The sequence below is a fragment of the Ranitomeya imitator genome, chromosome 8, assembly GCF_032444005.1.
Source record: "Ranitomeya imitator isolate aRanImi1 chromosome 8, aRanImi1.pri, whole genome shotgun sequence".
Classification (NCBI taxonomy): Eukaryota; Metazoa; Chordata; class Amphibia; order Anura; family Dendrobatidae; genus Ranitomeya; species Ranitomeya imitator.
The window spans coordinates 98,906,542-98,929,458 of record NC_091289.1 but is presented as its reverse complement, the minus strand read 5'-3'; the positions used below and the strand labels follow the sequence as shown (position 1 = coordinate 98,929,458).

The 22,917-nt window shown below is 44.3% G+C and overlaps 1 protein-coding gene across 2 annotated transcripts in view; it reads left to right on the top strand.

The window, feature by feature from the left end:
• ATF6 (activating transcription factor 6) overlaps positions 1–4,273 on the top strand; it is a 182,339-nt gene extending 178,066 nt beyond the window's left edge. For both annotated transcript variants that reach the window (XM_069737202.1, XM_069737203.1), the window contains one exon: positions 3,144–4,273. In XM_069737202.1, coding sequence (XP_069593303.1) covers positions 3,144–3,352 — 209 coding nt within the window. In that variant the 3' untranslated portion in view covers positions 3,353–4,273. The remainder of the gene's footprint in view (positions 1–3,143) is intronic.
• Positions 4,274–22,917: the final 18,644 nt, after the last annotated feature.

Here is a 22,917-nt window from a genome sequence, read left to right as displayed (position 1 = left end):
GGTCTACCCCATGTGCTATATCCCCCTTGTCTGCTGTCTTTTGCCTTCCTGTTCTGTGTTCTCCCCTCATGTGCTGTCCCGTTTGAGCTGTCACCCCCCTGTGCTTTGTCTTTCACCCCTGTGCGCTTTCTCCCCATATGCTATCTTCTCCTCTCATGTCATCTGTTCTTTGACCTGTGTACCCCATGTGCTCTACCCCTTGTGTGCTCTTTATCTCCACCACTGTGCGTCTTCCTCCCTCATGTGTTCTCTCGTTTGAGCTGTCTCCCCCATGTGTTTCCTCTTTCCTATATGCACTCACCCCTATCCTTGTGTTAAAATGAAAGCAAAGTCCCAGCGATGCTGTTGCTCTTCAAGAGTCTCATTTGCCCTTTGTTGTCTTCGACATTGTGCCTTTCCTGCTTTCCTTTCATTGTCATTGGCATACTTTTTAGGAGGAGCCATGTTGGCGTTGATATTTGGTTTTTAAAGGGGTTTTCCCACAAAAGAAAGTTCATTTAAAAAATTGTCTGTGTCTGACCGTGTACAGAACATACTACAGCTCCTGGGCAGAGGAGGAAGCAAAAGACAATGCTGACATTACAGCAGGAGATCGCAGAGGATACACTTTGTGAGGTAAAATATTGTTTAAAAACAGTCAGTGAAATATTTTACCTGACAAAATGAATCCTCGGTGATCCCCTTCTGTAATGTCAGTATTGTCTTTTGCTTCCTCCCCTGCAAAGGAGATGTGGTATGCTCTGTACACAGTCAGACACAGACAATTTTTAAAATGAACTTTCGTTTGTGAGAAAACCCCTTTAATGTGACTGGCTTCCTCTGCCTGTAGACACGTCGCACATCTGCCGCCGTGATCAGCCGAATGATTCACTTCACCTGCGCGTAATTCGCGCAGACGCAGTAAATCAGACTGCTGCCATCTTTGTGCAGACAGATGGCGGTCACGTCAAAACTGTGCATGCGCTCCTCCTGTACAAAGATGGCGGCTGTCAGTGAATCATTTGGCTGATCCCGGCGGTGGTGTGTTCGGTACGGTTTTCCACTGGTGGTACCGCGCAAAAGGCTGTGTACGGTGTATACAGTGTGTTGTGTACGGTGTATACAGTGTGTGTGTGTGGTGCATACGGCGTATGCAGTGTGTGGTGCGATAGTGTTCCACTGGTGGAACCGCACAAGAGGCTCGTACCACCAGCAGTTTCCATATTGAGACACCCATCACTTGGGTGTCCCAATATGGTGGTCGGTGAACTTCCGCCGCTTGGAATTCTCGGATCCGGACATATCTGGATGCAACAGGATGTAATGACATTACAAAGTAAGTATATATTAGGAAGGTGCTATAGACATGAAATTCTCACCAGATGTTGCTAACCCATCCAATCCACACAGGCAAAGATATCAAGCCATAGATATTCATAAATTTAAGTTATATGAGAAATGATAGGGAAAATGTATTGAACACGCATACTGAAATTTATTTAATACGTCGTACAAAAGCCTTTGTTGGTGATGACTGCTTCTAGATGACTCCTGTATGGAGAAACTAGCCGCATGCGTTGCTCAGGTGTGATTCTGGACCATTCTTCCAGAGTCTTCAAACCCTGAAGATTTTGTGGGCTTCTTCTATGAACTCTCAGCTTTAGTTTTTGCCATAAATTTTCTATTTGATTCCGGTCAGGTGTTTTTTGGGGGGCCATTTTAGCAGCCTTATTTTCTTTCTCTGAAACCAGTTGAGAGTTTCCTTACATTTGTCCATTCATTCTTCCTTCATTGATATGAAGTTTGCAAGGGCCATACGCTGAAAAACAGCCCCACACCATGATGTTCCCACCTTCAGACTTCACTGTTTTGTATGTTTTTTGGGGGGTATACAGTGCCTTTTGGCCTCCAAATATGGTGTGCATTATGACATCTTAACAAGTTCAATTTTGGTCTCATATTGTCCCAGTATTTCAGAGAGTTTTCTAATTTTTGTTGAGCAAACTCTAAACGTGCTTGTGGAGTCTTGTGTGATGGGCTTGCAAACAGGTTGAGTGCATTACCTATTGTTTTCTTTGAAACAATTGCACCTGCTTATTCCAGGTCTGTCTGTAGCTCTCCACTGGTGGTTATTGGTTCTTGGACAACTCCTCTAATTGTTTTCAGGCCTCTGCCTGTCTGAAATCTTGTGGGGAGCATCTGGTCATGGCCAGTTTACGATGAAATGTTCTTTGCACTTCTGAATTATGGCCCCATTAGTGTTCCTTGGAACCTTCAGTAGTTTAGCAATTCTTTAGTAACCGATGCCATAACTGTGTATTTCAACAATAAGATTGTGCAGGTCTTGAGACAGCCCACTGGTTTTACCCATCATGACATGTTTCTTCTTTGACACCTTGGTAATCAGACACCTTTACTTAGCCCATGAGTTGAACCATCTGATATTTGTCATGAAGTGGCAGGATTGCTTTCTAATAACTGATAGATTTCAGTTGGCGTCATGACTTTTCTTGGCTTTTTGCACCTCTTCAGGTGTTAAAAAAAATTTTTCCCAGTGTCATTTCTCATTATTACACATAATTTAATTTATTGGCATCCGTGTCTCCAGTTGTGGCATGAGATTTTATACAACAATAGTTTAAAATGTACATGATAAAATACAGTGTTCTAGGTTTATAATGGCAATGTATTAGTAAAAATGGATGCTACATAGATGATCCTTATGAGATAGCTATCTCATAAGGATCATCTGTGTAGCATCCAATATATATATACATTTTTTTTCTGCATCCATAGACTTGAGTAAGACTTAAAACTGAGTAGTGCATGCTGAGATTGATTACATTTAAAAAAATATATTATATAAAACAATCTGAACAGCCCAATTGAATTATATTGTCAGTGTGCTGTGCGATTGTTACTCAGCACATATCTGTATAGTATCCGCCTCTAAATGAACCCTAAGACTAAAAGGGCCGCTTCAGGCACGGTCTGAAATGTAAGTACCCTGGGAATGGACAGAATATTTTCCTGTGTAAGTGTAAAATCTAAATGTATACAGTACATAACTATTTGTTTTTTTTTTTTTACCTTTCCTGCATTTAAATTTATGTTGTTTGGTTTTGTTGTGAAACCAGTAACCAATTATGTTGCATCTTCTACAGAGAATGTGATTAACGAGCAGGAATATGAAGTGATGATGCAAATAGACTGTGAAGTCATGGACACAAGGATTTTGCATGTAAAGTCTGCAACCATCCCGCCATTTCTTAGAGAACATCGTGAGAACCAAACCAATGCTTTCTACAACTCTGCCTCTTCAGGCTCTGAGCATGCCCGTGTTGTAAGCACAATCTCCGAGTCTTCACTTTAATGGAAAACTAGGTCTTCAAGTTTCTGGATGACACTTCCAAGAATCTCTTAAGTTTAGAGCGGCGATAAGCCCAGTGGTGTGAATGTTTGCAGTATTTAATTTTTATATGTTGGCAATAAATTATTTCTCATTCCTGCATATAGTCTATATTTTATCAGAAGAAGTACTTACACAGCTGGATTTCTACACAACCTCTTAGAACAAACGGGTGAACATCAATGTAACAAATCCACCATGTGTATGGCTTGTCACTTGTAACTATATAGGCTCTTTAGAGGATTTAAGTCTATTAATTTTCTTACTGAGCAATCACAATGTCTGTTTTTTTCAATCTTTGTACCAAATGAGTTTATTTTTCCACCTTTTTTGCAACCATGATGGAAATCTTAATACATTTTATTTTTGTATTTTTTTTCATGTCCATTAAAGAGTTATCCTAAAAGAATTAAATTTGTAAACATTTTCTCATTGAAAACATGAAACCTAACTAGTAATTGTATAGGTTTCTGAATACAGTCCAAGACTTTGCACCATCACAAGTTCATTAGGCCTTATTACAGATATTCTTTGTATAAGAAGATGACTCGCTGATGACGAGGCTGATCATAAGTATGATTGTACTGTATAACCTGGAAACTACACTTTGCTGCCTTCTGTAACCTATAATACCGAGTGTACAGCTGACGTGCTATAATGCTGTATCCTGCTGAGTCTCATTGCACTGTTAGTTTAGTTAGAAGATAATAAGGGAATGGGTTTACAATAGTATAATGTTTATTAATCTGAAGACAACCTGATGTACAAGGTAAAGGAACTATTGTATATTAATGATACATTGCCTTTTTTCTAAAATGTTTAGACAAATGTATTTACATTAATCTGTTGTAAGTTTTTATAAAATTCTGTCCTAGGTCAAGCTGATTCTTCGTTAATTTTTTTTTTTGTTTTGTTTCTTTTTAATTTCTTATATCATGTAGAGCCAAAGAAAGAATCTTTTATGAATAAAGCTCTGAAAGTCCTACTGAAAATAAGATTTGAAAGGGAAGCGGGCAGTAAGGTTCTGCTGCCATCTCTGTGGGAAGCAGGATGTAGTGAGACCCTCATTGCAGCTTGCGTCATTTGTGTGACACTGGTGTCATTTTTTTGTGAAATCTACATTTTATTAGTTAAACCTGTACATGAGCTGTGGGATTGCCCATCCATAAATGCTGACTTGATGGCTTCCTGCCTATGCTGTGTATGGAGAAATGGCGGTCAATCAGGATAAATACGAATAAAGGAATTGATGACATTCATAAAGACGCCGGACTCCCGTTCAATACACTTGCATGGTGTGCAGCATATTAACTGTAAAATTAGCTTTACTGTCATTACGTCTTGATGCCCTCATAGAAGGAAGCATGAATGCGCTGTGAAGCGTTAACTTTAAAGGACCACGCTGGCAGTTTTTGTTTTTCCCAGTTGTCAGTTATGAGTGTTTGTGTAGAGTGTATTCAGGTACTTACCAGTTGGCAACTTCTGCTGTTTTGATCGTTGCTTCGGCATCTTTTCATTGGATTTATGATCTGATGTCTCGCACAGCGTCTTCTGAGTGCATCGGAAGTCTATAAGACTAAGAATGACACTTCATGGCCACCTGTAAGTATTTGAATACAATAAAAAAAAGTGGTCCTTTAAAGTGTAACTATTGTTTTAATTTTTGTTTCATAAATCAATAGTAGCCATGAAAATAAACTGTGTAATATATCTTATTGGCAAAATCTGCTTTTTTTCTCCTCCAGGACTGTTCCATTCTTAACAGATTAAATAATTTAAGAATATTTTCATTGCCGACGGATTTTGATATTACTCAAATAGATCATCTGTGAATATGCTAAATGTAAAGTGATGGGAGGAGCTGTCTTTAGCTCCTCCCCTCTCAATCTCCTCTGTGTGTAATGTAACAATCCATCTTCACTGAATACAGATTTTACCCAGAAATGAGGAATTTGGAGAATGAATGATCAGTTCTGGCGAAGAGTTCTCTGATGAGATATATTACAAGTTTTACTCTTTAACGGGGTTGGGCCATCAGCAAAAGTACACTTTAATCAACAGATTAAAAATAAACTACACAATTGGATGTGTTAATATGAAAAATAAAATATTCCTGTGGGGAGACAATATTATAAATGTGTCCCTGCTGTGTACTGTGTAATGGCTGTGTCTGACTGTACAGGAACATAGTCTGACCATACCACAGCTCCTAGACAGGGGAGGACACAAGAGTATACAGGCAGGACAGCAGGGGATCGCAACTGATTCTTTTCGTGAGTAAAACATTTCACTGCCAGTTTTTAAATATTCAACCTGAAAGAATCATTTGCAATCCTGTGCTGTAATATCTGTATACTTCTTTTTTTCCCCTGCCCAGGAGCTGTGGTATGATTGAACCAGGTGCTTGTACGGTATTACCGTCAGACACCGCAATTACACTTGGGCACATCTCAATTATCTCGGGGCAGGAACATTTTTTTTTTAAACACATTCAATTATGGAGTTTATTTTTATTTCAAGATCTGTTGATTAAAAGATACTTTTACTTGTGGCACAACACCTTGTAATCCCTTTTTGACATCGGGCATAATAGTACGCCGATGTTGGAATCCATCCCTTTGATGTGGGCACCAGCGTTGAGCCCATGTCCTTCTCAGGCACATGTCAGCTGTTTTGAACAACTGACATGTTCTTCTGACAGCCGTGGGTGGAATTTATATAGGTGATACTGCTGTGTGTATGTGTGCGTGTGTATAAAATATATATATATATATATATATATATATATATATGTATATATATATATATAATCACACACAGTACAGATCAAAAGTTTGGACACACCTTCTCATTTAAAGATTTTTCTGTATTTTTATGACTGTGAAAATTGTAAATTCACACTGAAGTCATCAAAACTATGAATTAACACATGTGAAATTATATACTTAAAAAAAAAGTGTGAAACAACTGAAATTGTCTTATATTCTAGGTTCTTCAAAGTAGCCACCTTTTGCTTTGATTATTGCTTCGCACACTCTTGGCATTCTCTTGATGAGCTTCAAGAGGTAGTCTCCGGTAATTTTCTTCCAACAATCTTGAAGGAGTTCCCAGAGATGCTTAGTACTTGTTGGCCCTTTTACCTTCACTCTGCCGTCCAGCTCACCCCAAACCATCTCGACTGGGTTCAGTTCGTGTGACTGTGGAGGCCAGGTCATCTTGGGTAGCACCCCATCACTCTCCTTCTTGGTCAGATAGTCCTTACACAGCCTGGAGGAGGGTTTGGGGTCATTGTCCTGTTGAAAAATAGAGGATAGATTTGCATCTGAATGGGTAATCAAAGTTTTTAAGGGGGTGTCCAGTGTTGGGATGAAAGTCAATCTGTGTTTGCAGCCTTCTGAATCCTGACATGTGGTGCTTACATTGTCAGAATTCCTTGTTTTTAGGTTGATGAGAGCAGGCGGTCGCGTGTCCACAAGTTTATGATTTACAATCTCCTGCTCACATTGTGACTAGACATGGAAAATCTCAAGCTTGCAATCGTGAACTGCCGCTCTCACCAGCAGTGCTGAAGAATCCTGCAATCTCAGGGTTCAGAAGTTTCCAGCACATAGAGACTGCAGACTTTCATCCCAAGCCTTGACAACATCTTCAAATTAAAGTCTGCCAAACCCACACATTTTTGTACATATCGACAATCTGTGTTTGCTGCCTTCCTAACTTTTCCTGGCAGATGATGTTGGGGGAATAGCCAGTTTAGGCATGTTGAATTCCAATGCCCAATCCTTTTGTTTGTGTGGGGAAAGGTCTCTGACACTTTATTACTCCCCTTTCCCTCTTCAAACACAAAAACGCACTTTTTGACATCACTTTAGGGGTAATGCCTTTTTATACTTCAGATATTGATCATATCTAATTGGCTGTGTTGGTTATCATGCCACTAGTATAGGTTGTATCCGGTGGCAAATTTTAGACTCTGAAACAGATTGTTGCATTGTGTGCATTTTAAATGTTTTGTTTAGGCTTGACAATAAAGATTCATATTGTTAAAATTTCCTCTTTTTTTGCATTTGATATAGTTTAGCTAGCGCACCTTCAGTATATAGGTGGCAACTGTCCATTGGTATTTTTTGTGTGATCACTTGTCAGACTTGTATGTGTTTGGGGAAAACGGAAGATATAGGTGTGCGGTTATGAGTTTTCGGTCAACCGCAGTGTAAAGTGATTGGGCACCTATATATCTAATATATGCTAACTCCACAAAATATTTTGATCTATTTGAGGCACACTGATTTTTATTACTCTGCATGTGGTTGTTAATATTATTAATTATGGTATGGGCTGCTGGGAGCGCACTCTGCCTTGTTAGCTTCCCTTATTTATACTTATGATTCTTGATTGTATCTATTTCTGAATAAAATATTCTAGTTTTACCTTAGGTTTTGTACTTCCCTTTTTTTGGGGGGGTAAGATTTCTGATTACACTGACTTTACCAGATGTTTATTGATTCCCTGTCTGCCCAATTAAAATATTACAGAAAAATCTGATTATCTTAAAAAGGACTTGTTCCTCATGGAAAATTAATCCAGAAGCGTCTTGTATTGGAATGGTTGCTGAAATTCATTGTAGATGTGTAAATAACTGGGTCTCAGCAGTGTACTGGTGTCCAATCAGAGAGCACAGTGTGGGATGCGAACACCTCGTTAGTCGTTAGTTCATTCATAAATATTTTTGGAGAGATAACTGGCACAACAATGTAGAGCAGGGGTGTCAAACTGCAATCCTCAAGGGCTGCAAACAGGTCATGTTTTCAGGATTTCCTTGTACTGCACAGGTGATAATTTAATCACCTACACACATAATGATTACAGCACCTTGTGCAAAGCTAAGGAAATCTTGAAGACATGCATGGTTTGCGGCCCTCGAGGAATGCAGTTTGACACCCCTGATGTAGAGTTACGAGAGAAGATGCTCCAGTGTCACGGTTTCATGTCATATATAAGGCTACTTTCACACTAGCGTTTTTTAAATCCGTCACAATGCGTCGTTTTGCAGAAAAAACGCATCCTGCAAAAGTGCTTGCAGGATGCGTTTTTCCCCATAGACTTCTATTGACGACGCATTTGCGACGGATTGGCACACTTCGAATCCGTCTTGCGACGGATGCGTCGTGCTTTGGCGGAGCGTCGGGAGAAAAAACCCTACATGTAACGTTATTTTCTCCCGACGGACCGCTTTTTCCGACCGCGCATGCGCGGCCGGAACTTCGCCCCCACCTCCCCGCACCTTACAATGGGGCAGCGGATGCGCCGGAAAATGCATCCGCTGCCTCCATTGTGCAATGCAGCAAACGCTAGCGTCGGTATCTCTCCCCGACGCATTGCGACGGGGAGATTCCGACGCTAGTGTGAAAGGAGCCTAATACTTACTAAAGCCAGATATTGGGACAGCTAAATATTGCGTTTTGTTTAGAGGGGCATCACAGCAACACAACACACTATACATCACGTCTTGCCATCTGAAAGCAGAAAATAAAAAACAAATGAAGTGAAATTGTTACTTGCGTAAAGGGACACTGTCACCTGAATTTGGAGGGAACAATCTTCAGCCATGGAGGCGGGGTTTTTGGGTGTTTGATTCACCCTTTCCTTACCCGCTGGCTGCATGCTGGCTGTAATATTGGATTGAAGTTCATTCTCTGTCCGCCGTAGTACATGCCTGCACAAGGCAATCTTGCCTTGCGCAGGCGTGTACTATGGAGGACAGAGGATGAACTTCAATCCAATATTGCAGCCAGCGGGTAAGGAAAGGGTGAATCAAACACCCAAAAACCCCGCCTCCATGGCTGAAGATTGTTCCCTCCAAATTCAGGTGACAGTGTCCCTTTAATGTATTAAGACTAGTAATTAACCTGTGAAGAAAGCGCTGTGTGGTGCTAAGGTTTCCGCTCCCAGATTCTCCCAGATTAGCACTGTGAATAAGATGTATTTTTTGTATTACATTAAATACATGTAAGAGATCTCATTACAAAATCTCCCAAATGTAATCTCATCAAAAATAGAAGATGGCAAGCAGCTAATATCATAGCAGTGCTGCACCGCTTCAGATTGAGGTATGTTTCTACAAAGAGGCTGTAGTATAATAAAGATTTTCATGTGTCCACAGTTATTTGTATGCATTTTAATTATTGTTTAGGTTTTCAGTAGTAAAACGAGTAGATATTAATTTTTCAGAATGCTGCAAAATGTAATTTCCTGGGTGACCAAACTTTTTATAATTATGAAAAATATTACAATGTTAAGTTTAGTAAACCTTCAGATATAAGTGTCTACGTAAATACAATGCAGAAACTATTTCACTCATGCATGCAGATCTGTCAGTTTATTTCAAAGTTTCATTTAATAAAATTAATATCTCCAAGTTGTTGCATTTTTGGTTTTAAAAATTAAGAAAGTTTGCACTGTTTTATTTGCAATAGAAAAGCACAAGGAAACAGTCATGCTGCTGCAGTGCAGTGTAACGCAACTTCCACCAGAGGGAGCTTGAGAGGGAAGTGAGACTGCGTACTCAGAGTAGTTCCACAGAGCAGCAGCACAGGCACCACCAAGTGGCGAGAGAGTGGTCAGACATGCCAAGTCAATAAACATTCAGAGGCAAAGAACAAAAAGGAGTAAGCAATATACGTGGTCGGGAGCAAGCCAGGCGGGTCAGCAATGGTCAGAAGCGGGTTAAGACCAAGACTGAAAGCAAGTCCCAATACAGGCCGAGTCAGAACCCAGATAATCAAACCGAGAAAACGCTGGGAAAAGGGCACATGGAGGAAGACAACAGACATGGGGCAAGTCAGAGATCACAGCAGGACAAATCAAGGGTTACAAGAGTCAGGTTCACATGCCGAAGGCACAACTTTAGCTGATACCACCAGCAGGATGCCTGGGAGCTAAATAGCAAACCTGAGCCCGCAGTGAGGCAGAGCAAAGTTAACCCTTGACATGATTCTTCCTGAAAAAAAGCAGACAGGACTAAACCTTGGAACAGATCATGAAAGTACCCTCCTCTCAAGGGGGGCCACTGGACAGGATGACGAGCGTGAAATGACCGGACCAATCGATCAGCATTGATAGATTGCATCGGGACCCAAGATCGATCCTCCGGACCGTAACCCCTCCAATGGACCAAATACTGAAGTGAACTATGGACCATGCGAGAATCCACAATCTATTCCACTTCATACTTGGTCTGACCATCCACAGAGACAGGAGATTGAGGCCCCACAGAGGATGGGACAAACGACTTAAGAAGGGACTTATGGAACACATTGGGGATCAGAAGCGATGGAGGAAGCCATAAGCGAAAGGCAACTGGATTGACCACCTCAATGATCTCGTAAGGACCACTAAACCTGGGCCCCAGCTTAGCAGAAGGAACCTTAAGACGAATGTTCCTGGTAGACAGCCACACTTTATCTCCTACCAGGAATATAGGTCCTACAGACGGTCGCTTATCCGCAAAAAGTTTGTTTACCCTGAGCCTCCCCAATGTTCTTCTGGACCTCCCTCCACACCTCCGCCAATCGTTGCACCACCGCATCAGCATCAGAATCGTAGAACTGGAGAACCCTCAACCGCTACTGAACCGGGACAAAGAGCTTATTATCCAGCAAAGAGGGAGGAGCAAGAGACTGAGCCTTCAGAATCTCCTGTTCCAATTCAGAGGATACCCCGCCACAACCACCCCATGCTGAAGAATGGAGGAAGGAGGTTCGGGGGTGATATCGGATCAAAGCTGCGAGATAAGGCATCAGCCTTGACATTCTTAGAACCAGGCAAAAAAAGTGATTGAAAAGTGAAAGCGAGAAAAAAAAGTGACCACCTAGCCTTGTCTAGGAGTCAACCATTTGGCAGATTCAATGTAAGACAAGTTCTTGTGGTCCGTAATCCGATAAACCGGCCCCTCCAAAAAAATGCCTCCATTCTTCAAAAGCAAATTTTATGGCCACTAACTCCCGGTTACCAACGTCATACTTCCTCTCTGCAGAAGAAAACTTCCAGGAGAAAAAGGCACATGGTCTTAAATTGGTCAAAGTAATGGGTCCCTGAGACAACATCACCCCTACTCCCACCTCTGATGCGTCCACCTCTACAATGAACGGTTCAGATAGCTTGGGCTGAACCAATACAGGAGCAGACATGAAACACTTCTTTAAAGTAAAAAAAATGCTTCAACTGCCAAGGGTGACCAAACTTTGAGATCCGCTTTCTTGCGAGTGAGGTCGGTGAGTGGCTTGACCACCTGAGAAAACCTCTGATGAATTTTCGATAATAGTTGGCGAAACCCAGAAAACGCTCTAACCCCTTGAGGTCTCTGGGTTGCACCCAATCAAAAATGGCCTGTACCTTTCCGGGATCCATCCGAAACCCATTGGCAGAAAGGATGATACCCAGAAAGGAAAGCTACTGGACACAAAACAAACATTTCTCGGGTTTAGCCAACAGAGAATTTCCCCGTAACCTGTGAAGAACAGCATGTAAATGACCAATGTTGGATTCCTTGTCAGGCGAGAAAACAAGGATATCCTCCAGGTATACAAAAAGCGCCCGATTAAAATCAGAGAAAACATCATTCATGAAGTTCTGAAAGACCGTGTGCGTGTTCGTGAGACCAAAGGGCATGACCAAATTTTCAAACAGACCCTCGGAGGTCAGAAATGCAGTTTTCCACTCATCCCCTTCCTGAATACGGATAAGGTTATATGCTCCCCTGAGATCAAGTTTGGAAAACCACTTAGCCCCAGACAATTGATTATAAAGATCAGCAATGAGTGGAAGAGAGAGTAGGTATTTCTCACTGTAATTTTATTCAGTTCCCGGAAATCGAGGCACGGGTGTAAACCACCATCTTTTTTACTTGATAAAAAAAGAATCCCGCGGCCACCGGTGAGACAGAGGGACGGATGTGACTTTTGCGTAGACTATCAGAGATCTAGTTTTTAATAGCAATACGTTCCGGGCCAGAAAGATTGTACAAACGGGCTTTGGGCAATTTAGAACCCAGAATAAGATTGTACCATTAATCTTAAGGACGATGGTGTTGCAAGACCTCAACCTCTTTTTCGAAGAACATGTCCCCAAAGTCCTTCAGGTACTCCGGAATACCCTCCGGACTTATGGCAGACACAAAAACAGCAGAAGGACAACCATTGGAACAATTAGGACCCCATTTCACAGTATCGCAAGATCCCCAGTCTATAACATGATTTAGGCCTCTGCAACCAGGGGAACCCCAACACCAGTCCAGCAGGAAGATTATTCATAACATAACATGAAATTTGTTCCTGGTGCAAGGAACCCACCTTGAGGAGGAATGCTGACTCTCATCACCAGAAGATGTGGGTCTAAGAGAAATCAATAGCTTGCAACTCTCCCTAAAAGTATGGAATCTCTCCTCTCCTCACCAGAGAAGATATCTGGGAGCTTGACTGTAGGTTCAAGAGAGTGCAATGAAACATCAACAGTGTTAGGCCGGCGTCACACACAGCGTAAAACAATACGGTCCGTATATTACGGCCGTAATACGCTGAAAAGTCCCGAAAAAAGTGGTCCGTAGCTCCTCTGTAGGCAGGGTGTGTCAGCGTTTTTTGCGCATGGCATCCTCCGTATGTAATCCGTATGGCATCCGTACTGCGTGGTTTTCTCGCAGGCTAGCAAAACCAACATACCGCTATAGAAGTGATCCATGTGTCCCAAAAAGAAAAGAAAATATATATATATACTGTCTATATATATATATATATATATATATATATATATATATATATGTCAGTAGACACATATATTAGAGAGAAAAGCCGGTAATTCAGTGCGGTGTACAGTAAAATCACACTGACAGCTTACAGTAGAATAGGTAGAATAAATGTGTACACATAGAATAGGTATATATATATATATATATATATATATATATATATATATATATATATATGTCAGTGAGACACATATATGTATATATATTAATATTTATTCCAGCGCTATACAGCTTGAAAGCCGGTAATTCAATTACCGGCTTTTTCTTTCTCCTTCCTAAAACCCGACATGATTTGAGACATGGTTTACATACAGTAAACCATGTCTTCTCTCCATTTTTTTTGCAGATTCCACACTACTAATGTCAGTAGTGTGTATCTGCAAAATTTGGCCGTTCTAGCTCTTAAAATAAAGGGTTAAATGGCGGAAAAAATTGGCGTGGGCTCCCGCGCAATTTTCTCCGCCAGAGTAGTAAAGCCAGTGACTGAGGGCAGATATTAATAGCCTGGAGAGGGTCCACGGTTATTGGCCCCCCCCTGGCTAAAAATATCTGCCCCCAGCCACCCCAGAAAAGGCACATCTGGAAGATGCGCCTATTCTGGCACTTGGCCACTCTCTTCCCATTCCCGTGTAGCGGTGGGATATGGGGTAATGAAGGGTTAATGCCACCTTGCTATTGTAAGGTGACATTAAGCCTAATTAATAATGGAGAGGCGTCAATTATGACACCTATCCATTATTAATCCAATTGTAGTGAAGGGTTAAATAAAACACAAACACATTATTTAAAATTATTTTAATGAAATAAAAACAATGGTTGTTGCAGTATTTTATTCAACGCCCAATCCAGTCACTGAAGACCCTCGTTCTGTGAGTAAAAAAACATAATAAACCAATAATATACTTACCCTCCGCAGATCTGTAACGTCCAACGATGTAAATCCTTCTGAAGGGGTTAAAACATTTTGCAGCAAGGAGCTGTGCTAATGCAGGCTGCTCCTCGCTGCAAAACCCCAGGGAATGAGGCTAAAAATAGATCAATGATCTATATTTAGCTTCATTTGCGGTGAGGCGCCCTCTGCTGGCTGTTCATAGATCGTGGGAAATTATCTAGAAAGCCAGGGAGCTTTCTAGGTAATTTCCCACGATCTATGAACAGCCAGCAGAGGGCGCCTCACCGCAAATGAAGCTAAATATAGATCATTGATCTATTTTTAGCCTCATTCCCTGGGGTTTTGCAGCGAGGAGCAGCCTGCATTAGCACAGCTCCTTGCTGCAAAATGTTTTAACCCCTTCAGAAGGATTTACATCGTTGGACGTTACAGATCTGCGGAGGGTAAGTATATTGTTGGTTTATTATGTTTTTTTACTCACAGAACGAGGGTCTTCAGTGACTGGATTGGGCGTTGAATAAAATACTGCAACAACCATTGTTTTTATTTCATTAAAATAATTTTAAATAATGTGTTTGTGTTTTATTTAACCCTTCACTACAATTGGATTAATACTGGATAGGTGTCATAATTGACGCCTCTCCATTATTAATTAGGCTTAATGTCACCTTACAATAGCAAGGTGGCATTAACCCTTCATTACCCCATATCCCACCGCTACACGGGAATGGGAAGAGAGTGGCCAAGTGCCAGAATAGGCGCATCTTCCAGATGTGCCTTTTCTGGGGTGGCTGGGGGCAGATATTTTTAGCCAGGGGGGGGGCCAATAACCGTGGACCCTCTCCAGGCTATTAATATCTGCCCTCAGTCACTGGCTTTACTACTCTGGCGGAGAAAATTGCGCGGGAGCCCACGCCAATTTTTTCCGCCATTTAACCCTTTATTTTAAGAGCTAGAACGGCCAAATTTTGCAGATACACACTACTGACATTAGTAGTGTGGAATCTGCAAAAAAAATGGAGAGAAGACATGGTTTACTGTATGTAAACCATGTCTCAAATCATGTCGGGTTTTAGGAAGGAGAAAGAAAAAGCCGGTAATTGAATTACCGGCTTTCAAGCTGTATAGCGCTGGAATAAATATTAATATATATACATATATGTGTCTCACTGACATATATATATATATATATATATATATATATATATATATATATATATATATATATATATATATATATATACCTATTCTATGTGTACACATTTATTCTACCTATTCTACTGTAAGCTGTCAGTGTGATTTTACTGTACACCGCACTGAATTGCCGGCTTTTCTCTCTAACAGCGCTGCGTATTTCTCGTAAGTCACACTGCTTGTCCGTGTGTAATCCGTATTTTTCACGCTTCCATAGACTTTCATTGGCGTATTTCTTGCGCAGTACGGTGACAAACGCAGCATGCTGCGATTTTGTACGGCCGTAGAAAGCCGTATAATACTGATCAGTAAAATACGGCAAATAGGAGCAGGGGCATAGAGAATAATTGTGCCGTATTTTTTGCGAGTTTTACGGACGTAGATTCTGCGCTCTTACGTCCGTAAAACTCGCAAGTGTGACGCCGGCCTTAGAGTGCTTACAGTCAGTCTGCCACAATGCAGTGTAACGCAACCTCCACCAGAGGGAGCTTGAGAGGGAAGTGAGACTGCGTACTCCGAGTAGCTCCACAAAGCAGCAGCACAGGTGCCACCAAGTGGTGAGAGAGTGGTCAGACAAGTCGAGTCAATAAATGTTCAGAGGCAAAGTACAAAAAGGAGTAAGCAATATACGTGGTCAGGAGCAAGCCAGGCGGGTTAGCAATGGTCAGAAGCGGATAAGACAAAGACAGAAAGCAGCAGCTGTGAAGAAACCAGATTGTATCTTAATTACCCAGACAGCTATGTTTTTGCATAAACAAAAGAACTGTTGTTTTATCTGTATATTGGCTTGTGAATTTAAGTGTTTATGTCTGGTGGGTCAAAAAGACAGACTTGCAAACTGATACCATTTAACATACAGTGTAAGTCTGTAATAGTGACTTGTACATAGTGTGTTTATCTTTGTTTATTGATGTGTGCTGATATGCTAACTGTGCATTGAATTCCAGAACTAGCTTGGTGACTTCTAAGGCAGAGAAGGAAAGACTGTGCAAATAGATTGAATGGTCAAGTAGTACTATGTAATCTCATCACCATTGTTTGCTATATATAAATGTTGAACTAAAGGACACTGGGTAATTCTAAAAATAGCTTACATGCCTTGGGTATAAAAAGGATCAGAGATCACATCCTGGGAGTCTGAAGTACACAGAGCTACCAGCAAGACATTCTGCAAACCACAGACAGAAGAAAGGACTGCAGCCAATTCATCATGGCCCCATCACGAGGGACTAGGATTCTATAGGATACAACCTAGGGGTTTTCGGCTCCGGTTGGAAGGACACATCTGATCCAGTGACCATCTCTGCACCATGGATATGTTTGGAGAAAGCCAGGGTTGGGACCCGCTGGTCGCCTGGTTCCATGGAGATGGTCCGATAAGACAAGTGGTGACTCGTGTCAACTGGCTTTGGACCTTGTATGGACTCTATGGACAGTTCTTGGTCATCTCCTTATGCTTGTCGTTGCCCCTTCTCTGTGCGTTCATCCACGATGGAGTAGCGACCCTGGGACCTCTGGCATCATGTCATACTGGAGACGCAGTGATATTTTATATGCGCCCATGTATCCATACAATTCCAGGCATGTTGGGAATGCTCTGTTTGCTACTGTGTGCTGTGGTTCAATAAAGTATTGCCGCCCTGTTTTACCTTAACCCTGTGTTGTCTGTGTAGTGTATTGCCCACTGGGAGATAGAGCGGGCGTTCAGTGGTATGAGCCGTGGTCCATGCAGTCTTGCTAAAGACAGCCGGGCCAGCGGACAAGAGCACCCACTGACCCCGCTTCTCCGTAATAGCAGCGAGTCTGAATACAGGCTGAGTCAGAAACCAGATAATCAAACAGAAAACACTGGGAAAAGGGCAGACAGAGAAAGACAACAGACACTTGGCAAGTCGGGGATCACAGCAGGACAAATAAAGGGTTACCAGAGTCAGGTTCACCTGCGGAAGGCAGAACTAGAGCTAACACCACCAGCAGGGTGCCTGGGAGATAAATGGCAAACCTGAACCCAGAGTGAGGCAGAGCAAAGTTAACCCTTGACATGATCCGCCCAGAAAAAGAGCAGACAGACTAAACCCTGGAACGGTTCATGACAGAAACATTGTTTTGTAAAATATAAGGGTTATTTATTTTATATTAGACACATAGCGAGTCAAAGGAGTTTCTAGTTATTTGGAGTATTTACACTAAGGCAGGCAAAAAGCTTAACCTACAGGTACTGCAGTAAATCTAATTATTTTGCATTGTAGATAAAGCTGCCTGTAATATCCCTATTTATTAATCATTTGGTAGCCTGCAATAATAGAGAACTTACCATGTAGTATAATAAGATACAACCATAATTTATATAATAGGGGTTGGAGGAGGGGTGGAAAATATTGCAAAGTGGCAAAAATTGTCAGATTTGATAACTATGCAGCAATATTGATTGGTTCACTTAGAGTTCTAATTAAAAAGCACAGGGTCTGGACAGGGCAATTTGGTGCGCTAGGTGAAAAAATGTGTACCCCCAACCCCTCTACAGTACAAAAATGAAAACCTGTAAACCAAAAGCCAATGTCGACAAGTTGATGATCGATGTACAAGTATTTATAAGACTTCTGATTCCAACTAAAAGTAACCCCCGGATAAGGCACGGAGGGTCCGAAAGGAGGGGGCCATGACCGGGCAGGTTGCAAGTGACGGAGATAATTGGGGGGGGGGGGGGGTTAAGAAAAAGGCAGTGGGACGGCAGGGAGAGAGGGGGAGAAGTAGTAGGGGATTGAGCAAAGGGGAAGTGACTAGGACGAGGGAAAGAGGCGGGCACACGGGGTTAAAAGAGGACGCAAGACGGAGCCGGACCCTCTTTCCCTCAGGACGTCCGGACAGCAAGCAAGCTCCTCTCCCGCCCGCAGGCACACCGAGCTCTCCCATCCCATGGACGTATCTTACCGGCATGGACGTCATCGCCAGGCTCCAGGCGGCTGCCAGCGCTCACCCCCCAGGATGGTTGGAAAGCATTGCGGAAGGTATCCTGGGGGTGAGCGGTGGTAGTGGGGAGTCCTCGGTGCAAGCTGGTGGGGCAGGTCTGGGGCACAGTAGTGAGGGCAGCGCAGGACCCCGCAGGAGGTAGCAGCGGCAGGAGGAGTGCGCCGGCTAGCAGGCGTCGGGCGGCGGATGCTGCATGCTTCGCCGGGCATGAAAGGCAGGGAGAATGCGGTCCGGAGCCGATGGGGGGGCGGAGGAGGGAGTCCACAAGACCCACCGCAGCGCAGCAGCAGGGACAGGGATCTCCAGGGAGGCCTCCGGTTGTAGTTCAGGCAGCAGAAGCAGCCGGGGGTGTGAGCGTTCCCCCCGCAGCCAGGCAGGAGAGCCAGGACACATGGGCGGCACCATCTTGTTTCCGGGGTCCTTCTCAAAGGCCCCAGGGAAGCGGGCTGCCCAGCGAGGTGCCTGTTGAAAGAAGGCAGAATCTGGGGCCGTCCAGCCAGATGCCCGTGGGGGAAGGGGGGGGGGAGGAGAACAACTCGCAGGACTAGGCCCCCCGAAAGGCTGGCCATGGAGATGCCAGTAAGGGGGCAGCAGCGCAGGACAAGGAGCCCTTCGAGGGAGCGGGGGGCAAGCGTAAATAGACGGCGACGGCCCAGGATGGTGAGCACCCCCAGGCAGCAAAGGCCATGCATCGGGTTGCAGAGCCACCAGCAGAACACCCAGGGCAGAGCCAGGCAGGGGAACAGAACTAGCGACAGGGTGGCCACCACACTATATAGCCACGGGAGCAAAGAAAGAACGGGAGACGAGTGCGCGGAGGACGGACGCTGGTCGCAAGGAGCAACATGGCCCTCATCCCTGGACGCGGACAGCGACGGCAACGGCGAGGAGGATTCCAGGAGCACAGCGGCCGGGGGGAGGATGACTCCCACGCGGCCTGGTAACTATGAATCCATGTTTCCATCATACCCAGATGCAGGCCCATTGTGGATGGGGGGAGCCAGGGATCACAGATGGATAGTGTAGCCACTATTTTAGGGTCCTTGGAGGCCACCGCTAGGGAAACGAGGGCAATGATAGCGAGTCTGGCAGACAGAATGGACCGTTTTGAGGGACGCGGGCCTGGGCATCTATCAGCTTGGACGAGCCCATACTTGCGGCCTGGTGCCGCTGGGGGTGGGGACGATATAAACAGGGCCTCCGAGTCAGCGGCAGGCGGGGATGACTATGGGCAGTTAGAGGACACGGCGCGGGGGGATATATATTTTTGTTTTACGGGTAACTTGGGTATGCATCTTAAGAAAGATGAAAGAAAAAATATGGAGGGATGAGTATGTGGACATTTTCGCGCTTTTACCTGTAGAGAGGTTGAGCACAAAGTTAGGAAGGGATGGAGGGAGGAAAGAAGAGGAGCGAACAATTACGGTGGCACATACGTTTACAAATTGGTGGCATGCTTTTGTGATATTTGGTAGCATCATTGGGCAAAAGGCGCCAGAAAATTGCTCGCAATTGTTTTGCTACATGGATACCATTGGGGAGGCTTACAAGTCATATGGGGGTCAAGCTTGGCTGCGGTATGACGAACAGTTTCGTCAGCGCAAGGCCATGCGACCATCTATGAGATGGGATCAAAAAGATATTGGCCTGTGGCTTCAGATTATGTCTCAGAATCACAGACATTAGATGCCCTTTTAGGGAGGGGCCGGTGGCGCCGGCCATACAGGATACAGCGCGGGAAGCATGGCGGGGGGAACTTCCAAGGTCGGGGCGGGAATCAAAAACATGGGCTCTGCTGGCAATTCAACGAGGGACAGTGCAAATTCGGAACAGGCTGTAAATTCAGGCACACATGTTCCAATTGTGGGGGATCGGCACATGGGGCCAATAGGTGTCCTAGGAAGTACGCTGGTAAGGGGGGAGGAGCCGGTCATGGTCAAGGGCCAAACACCGGTCAAGCTACACGCGATGCTCCCTTATCTAAGTAGATACCCGGATAGGGAAAAAGCGGACTTATTAGGCAAAGGTTTCAAGGATGGGTTTGTTATCCCTTCCCCGGCGTGCCAAACGCCACGGAAGCTGAGGAATCTGTTCGGCCTATCAGCACCCTGCAGTTGTAAAGCAGAAACTTGAGAAAGAGGTGCTGATGGGCCGGATGGCGGGTCCGTTTAGTTTCCCACCCGTGTCGGACTTGGTGGTTTCTCCATTGGGCATTGTACCAAAGAAGGAACCAAACAAGTTCCGAATGATCCATCACCTGTCATATCCTCGTGGTAAGTCCGTCAACAACGGCATCGATCCGGAGTTATGTACGGTGCTATACGCATCATTTGATCTGGCGTTAGATTGGGTAAGAAAATGCGGAAAGGGGGCGCTGATGGCAAAAACGGATGTAGAAGCTGCCTTTCGGCTACTGCCGGTACACCCCAAGAGTCAGCGATTGCTCAGGTGCTATTGGGAGGGAGAGTATTTCATAGACAGGTGTTTGCCAATGGGATGCTCGTTGTCATGTTCGTTGCTCGAAGCCTTTAGCACACTCCTGGAGTGGGTAGTGAAGGATATCACGGGATTGGGATCGTTGATCCACTACCTCGATGACTTTTGGTGTGTAGGTCCGGCACAATCAAAGGTGTGCGGTTTCATCTTAACAGGTTTGCAGGGGGTTGCTAAGGAGTTCGGGGTGCCATTGGCCCCCAAAAAACTGTCGGCCCAACGTCGTGTATCTCTTTTCTGGGAATCATGATCGACACTATACGGTGGGAGTGTCGTCTCCCGGGAGAGAAGGTGGCAGCCCTGAAGGAGGAAATAGGCAGGGCCAGGAAAGTTAAAAAACTGAAGCTGCGGGAGGTGCAGTCTTTGCTGGGGAGTTTAAATTCTGCATGTCGAGTCATGCCAATGGGCAGGATATTCACGAGGAGATTGGCGGCGGCGACGGCCGGCGTAAAATCGCCGCATCATTATGTGCGACTGACGGCAGATAACAAGGCAGATCTGGCGGTTTGGGGCACATTTTTAGAAAAGTACAATGGGCTTTCCTTGTTGATGGAAAGGGGGATGTTGTAATTCGGATATGGAATTATACACGGATGCAGCGGGCAGTCATGGTTTTGGAGCTTACTGTCAGGGGCAGTGGTGCACGGCAGCATGGCCAGAGGAATGGGTGGGTGCAGGGCTGATAAAAAACATTGCATTATTGGAAATTTTCCCAATCCTGGTGGCGGTAACATTATGGGGAGATCAGCTGAAGAACCGAAAGGTTCAGTTTAAGTGCGATAACATGGGAGTGGTCATGGCCATAAATAATATCACCGCATCTTCGCCGCCAGTAATTAGAGTATTGAGACAGCTGGTGTTGGAATGCTTAGTTATCAATGCTCATATTACAGCATCTCATGTTCCAGGAGAATTTAACTCGATCGCTGATGCACTTTCTCGTTTTCAGTGGCAGCGGTTTCGGGCGTTGGCCCCCGAAGCAGAAGAAGAGGGCTTACCCTGCCCTCCCGGACTATGGAGCGTGGCATCAGGGCTGCCGGACCGCTGATCAAGTTATCCGTAACAAGTAGCACGTGGGCGGCGTACGGGCGGTCGTGGAGGCAGTGGGAACAATGGCTAGGCCGTGGGAGCGAGGACTTGTCAGAGGAGGAACAGATTGGGGTGTTATTGATGGGAATTAGGCGGGCCGCAGATGATAGCTGGTCAGCGGCAAAAATTAGTCAACTGATTGCAGGGCTAGCATTTGGGTTTAAGCTGAGGAACAGAGCTGATTTGACAAAGAGTTTTTTAGTCAGACAGGCCATAAAAGGTTACCGTAAGGGAAGGGATAGAAAGGACAGCAGGCGGTCGGTGTCATTTGGCATGTTAGAAGAACTAGGAAGGCAGTTAGAGTTGGTGTGCAGGACACAATTTGAGACTGGCCTGTTTAGGTTGGCTTTTTCACTTGCATTCTTTGGAGCTATGAGGGTAGGGGAACTGGTAGCACCAGGCAAGGCCATAGCGGGGGGCATACTAGCCGAAGACATTATAAAGACAAAAGGGTTGGAATTTTGGATTAGGAGATCAAAGACGGACCAAAATGGAAAAGGGAAAAAAGGTGTTATTGGGAAAAGTCAGCGGTTCTAACATGTGTCCATGGAAATTTTTCGATATATTCTCGGCAGCCAGGCCTAAACAGGGGGGACCGATGTTATGTCACGAGGATGGGTCATTTTTGTCCAGATATCAATTTATCAAAGTATTCCGGATATGTGTGGTAAGGGCAGGTATGGATCCTGGCAGATACACAGGCCATTCATTTAGGATCGGGGCGGCAACGGAGGCCGCGGTGGGTGGGCTGAGCCCAGAGACAGTGAAGCGAATTGGCCAGTGGGAGTCGCAAAGGTACAGGTCTTACGTACGACCTCAAGGTTACGAGGCAGGGATTCCCCCCAGAGTTGGTACATCACACTAATTTCTTTTGGTTTGTTACAGGACAAGTCCCGATCGTCATCTGGATCTTAGGACATTCATACGTTTATTGGGGAGCACAGCGGGCTGACAGACGGACAGGTGGGAGACAGCTAGGTATTGCAAGGGATAGGGTGGTGATTAGGTGGTTGGGATATCGGGGTTTAACATGGGGCCGCGTACTGCACGAGTTTTACCGGGCGGTAGACCTCTACAGGGTCCCAGATA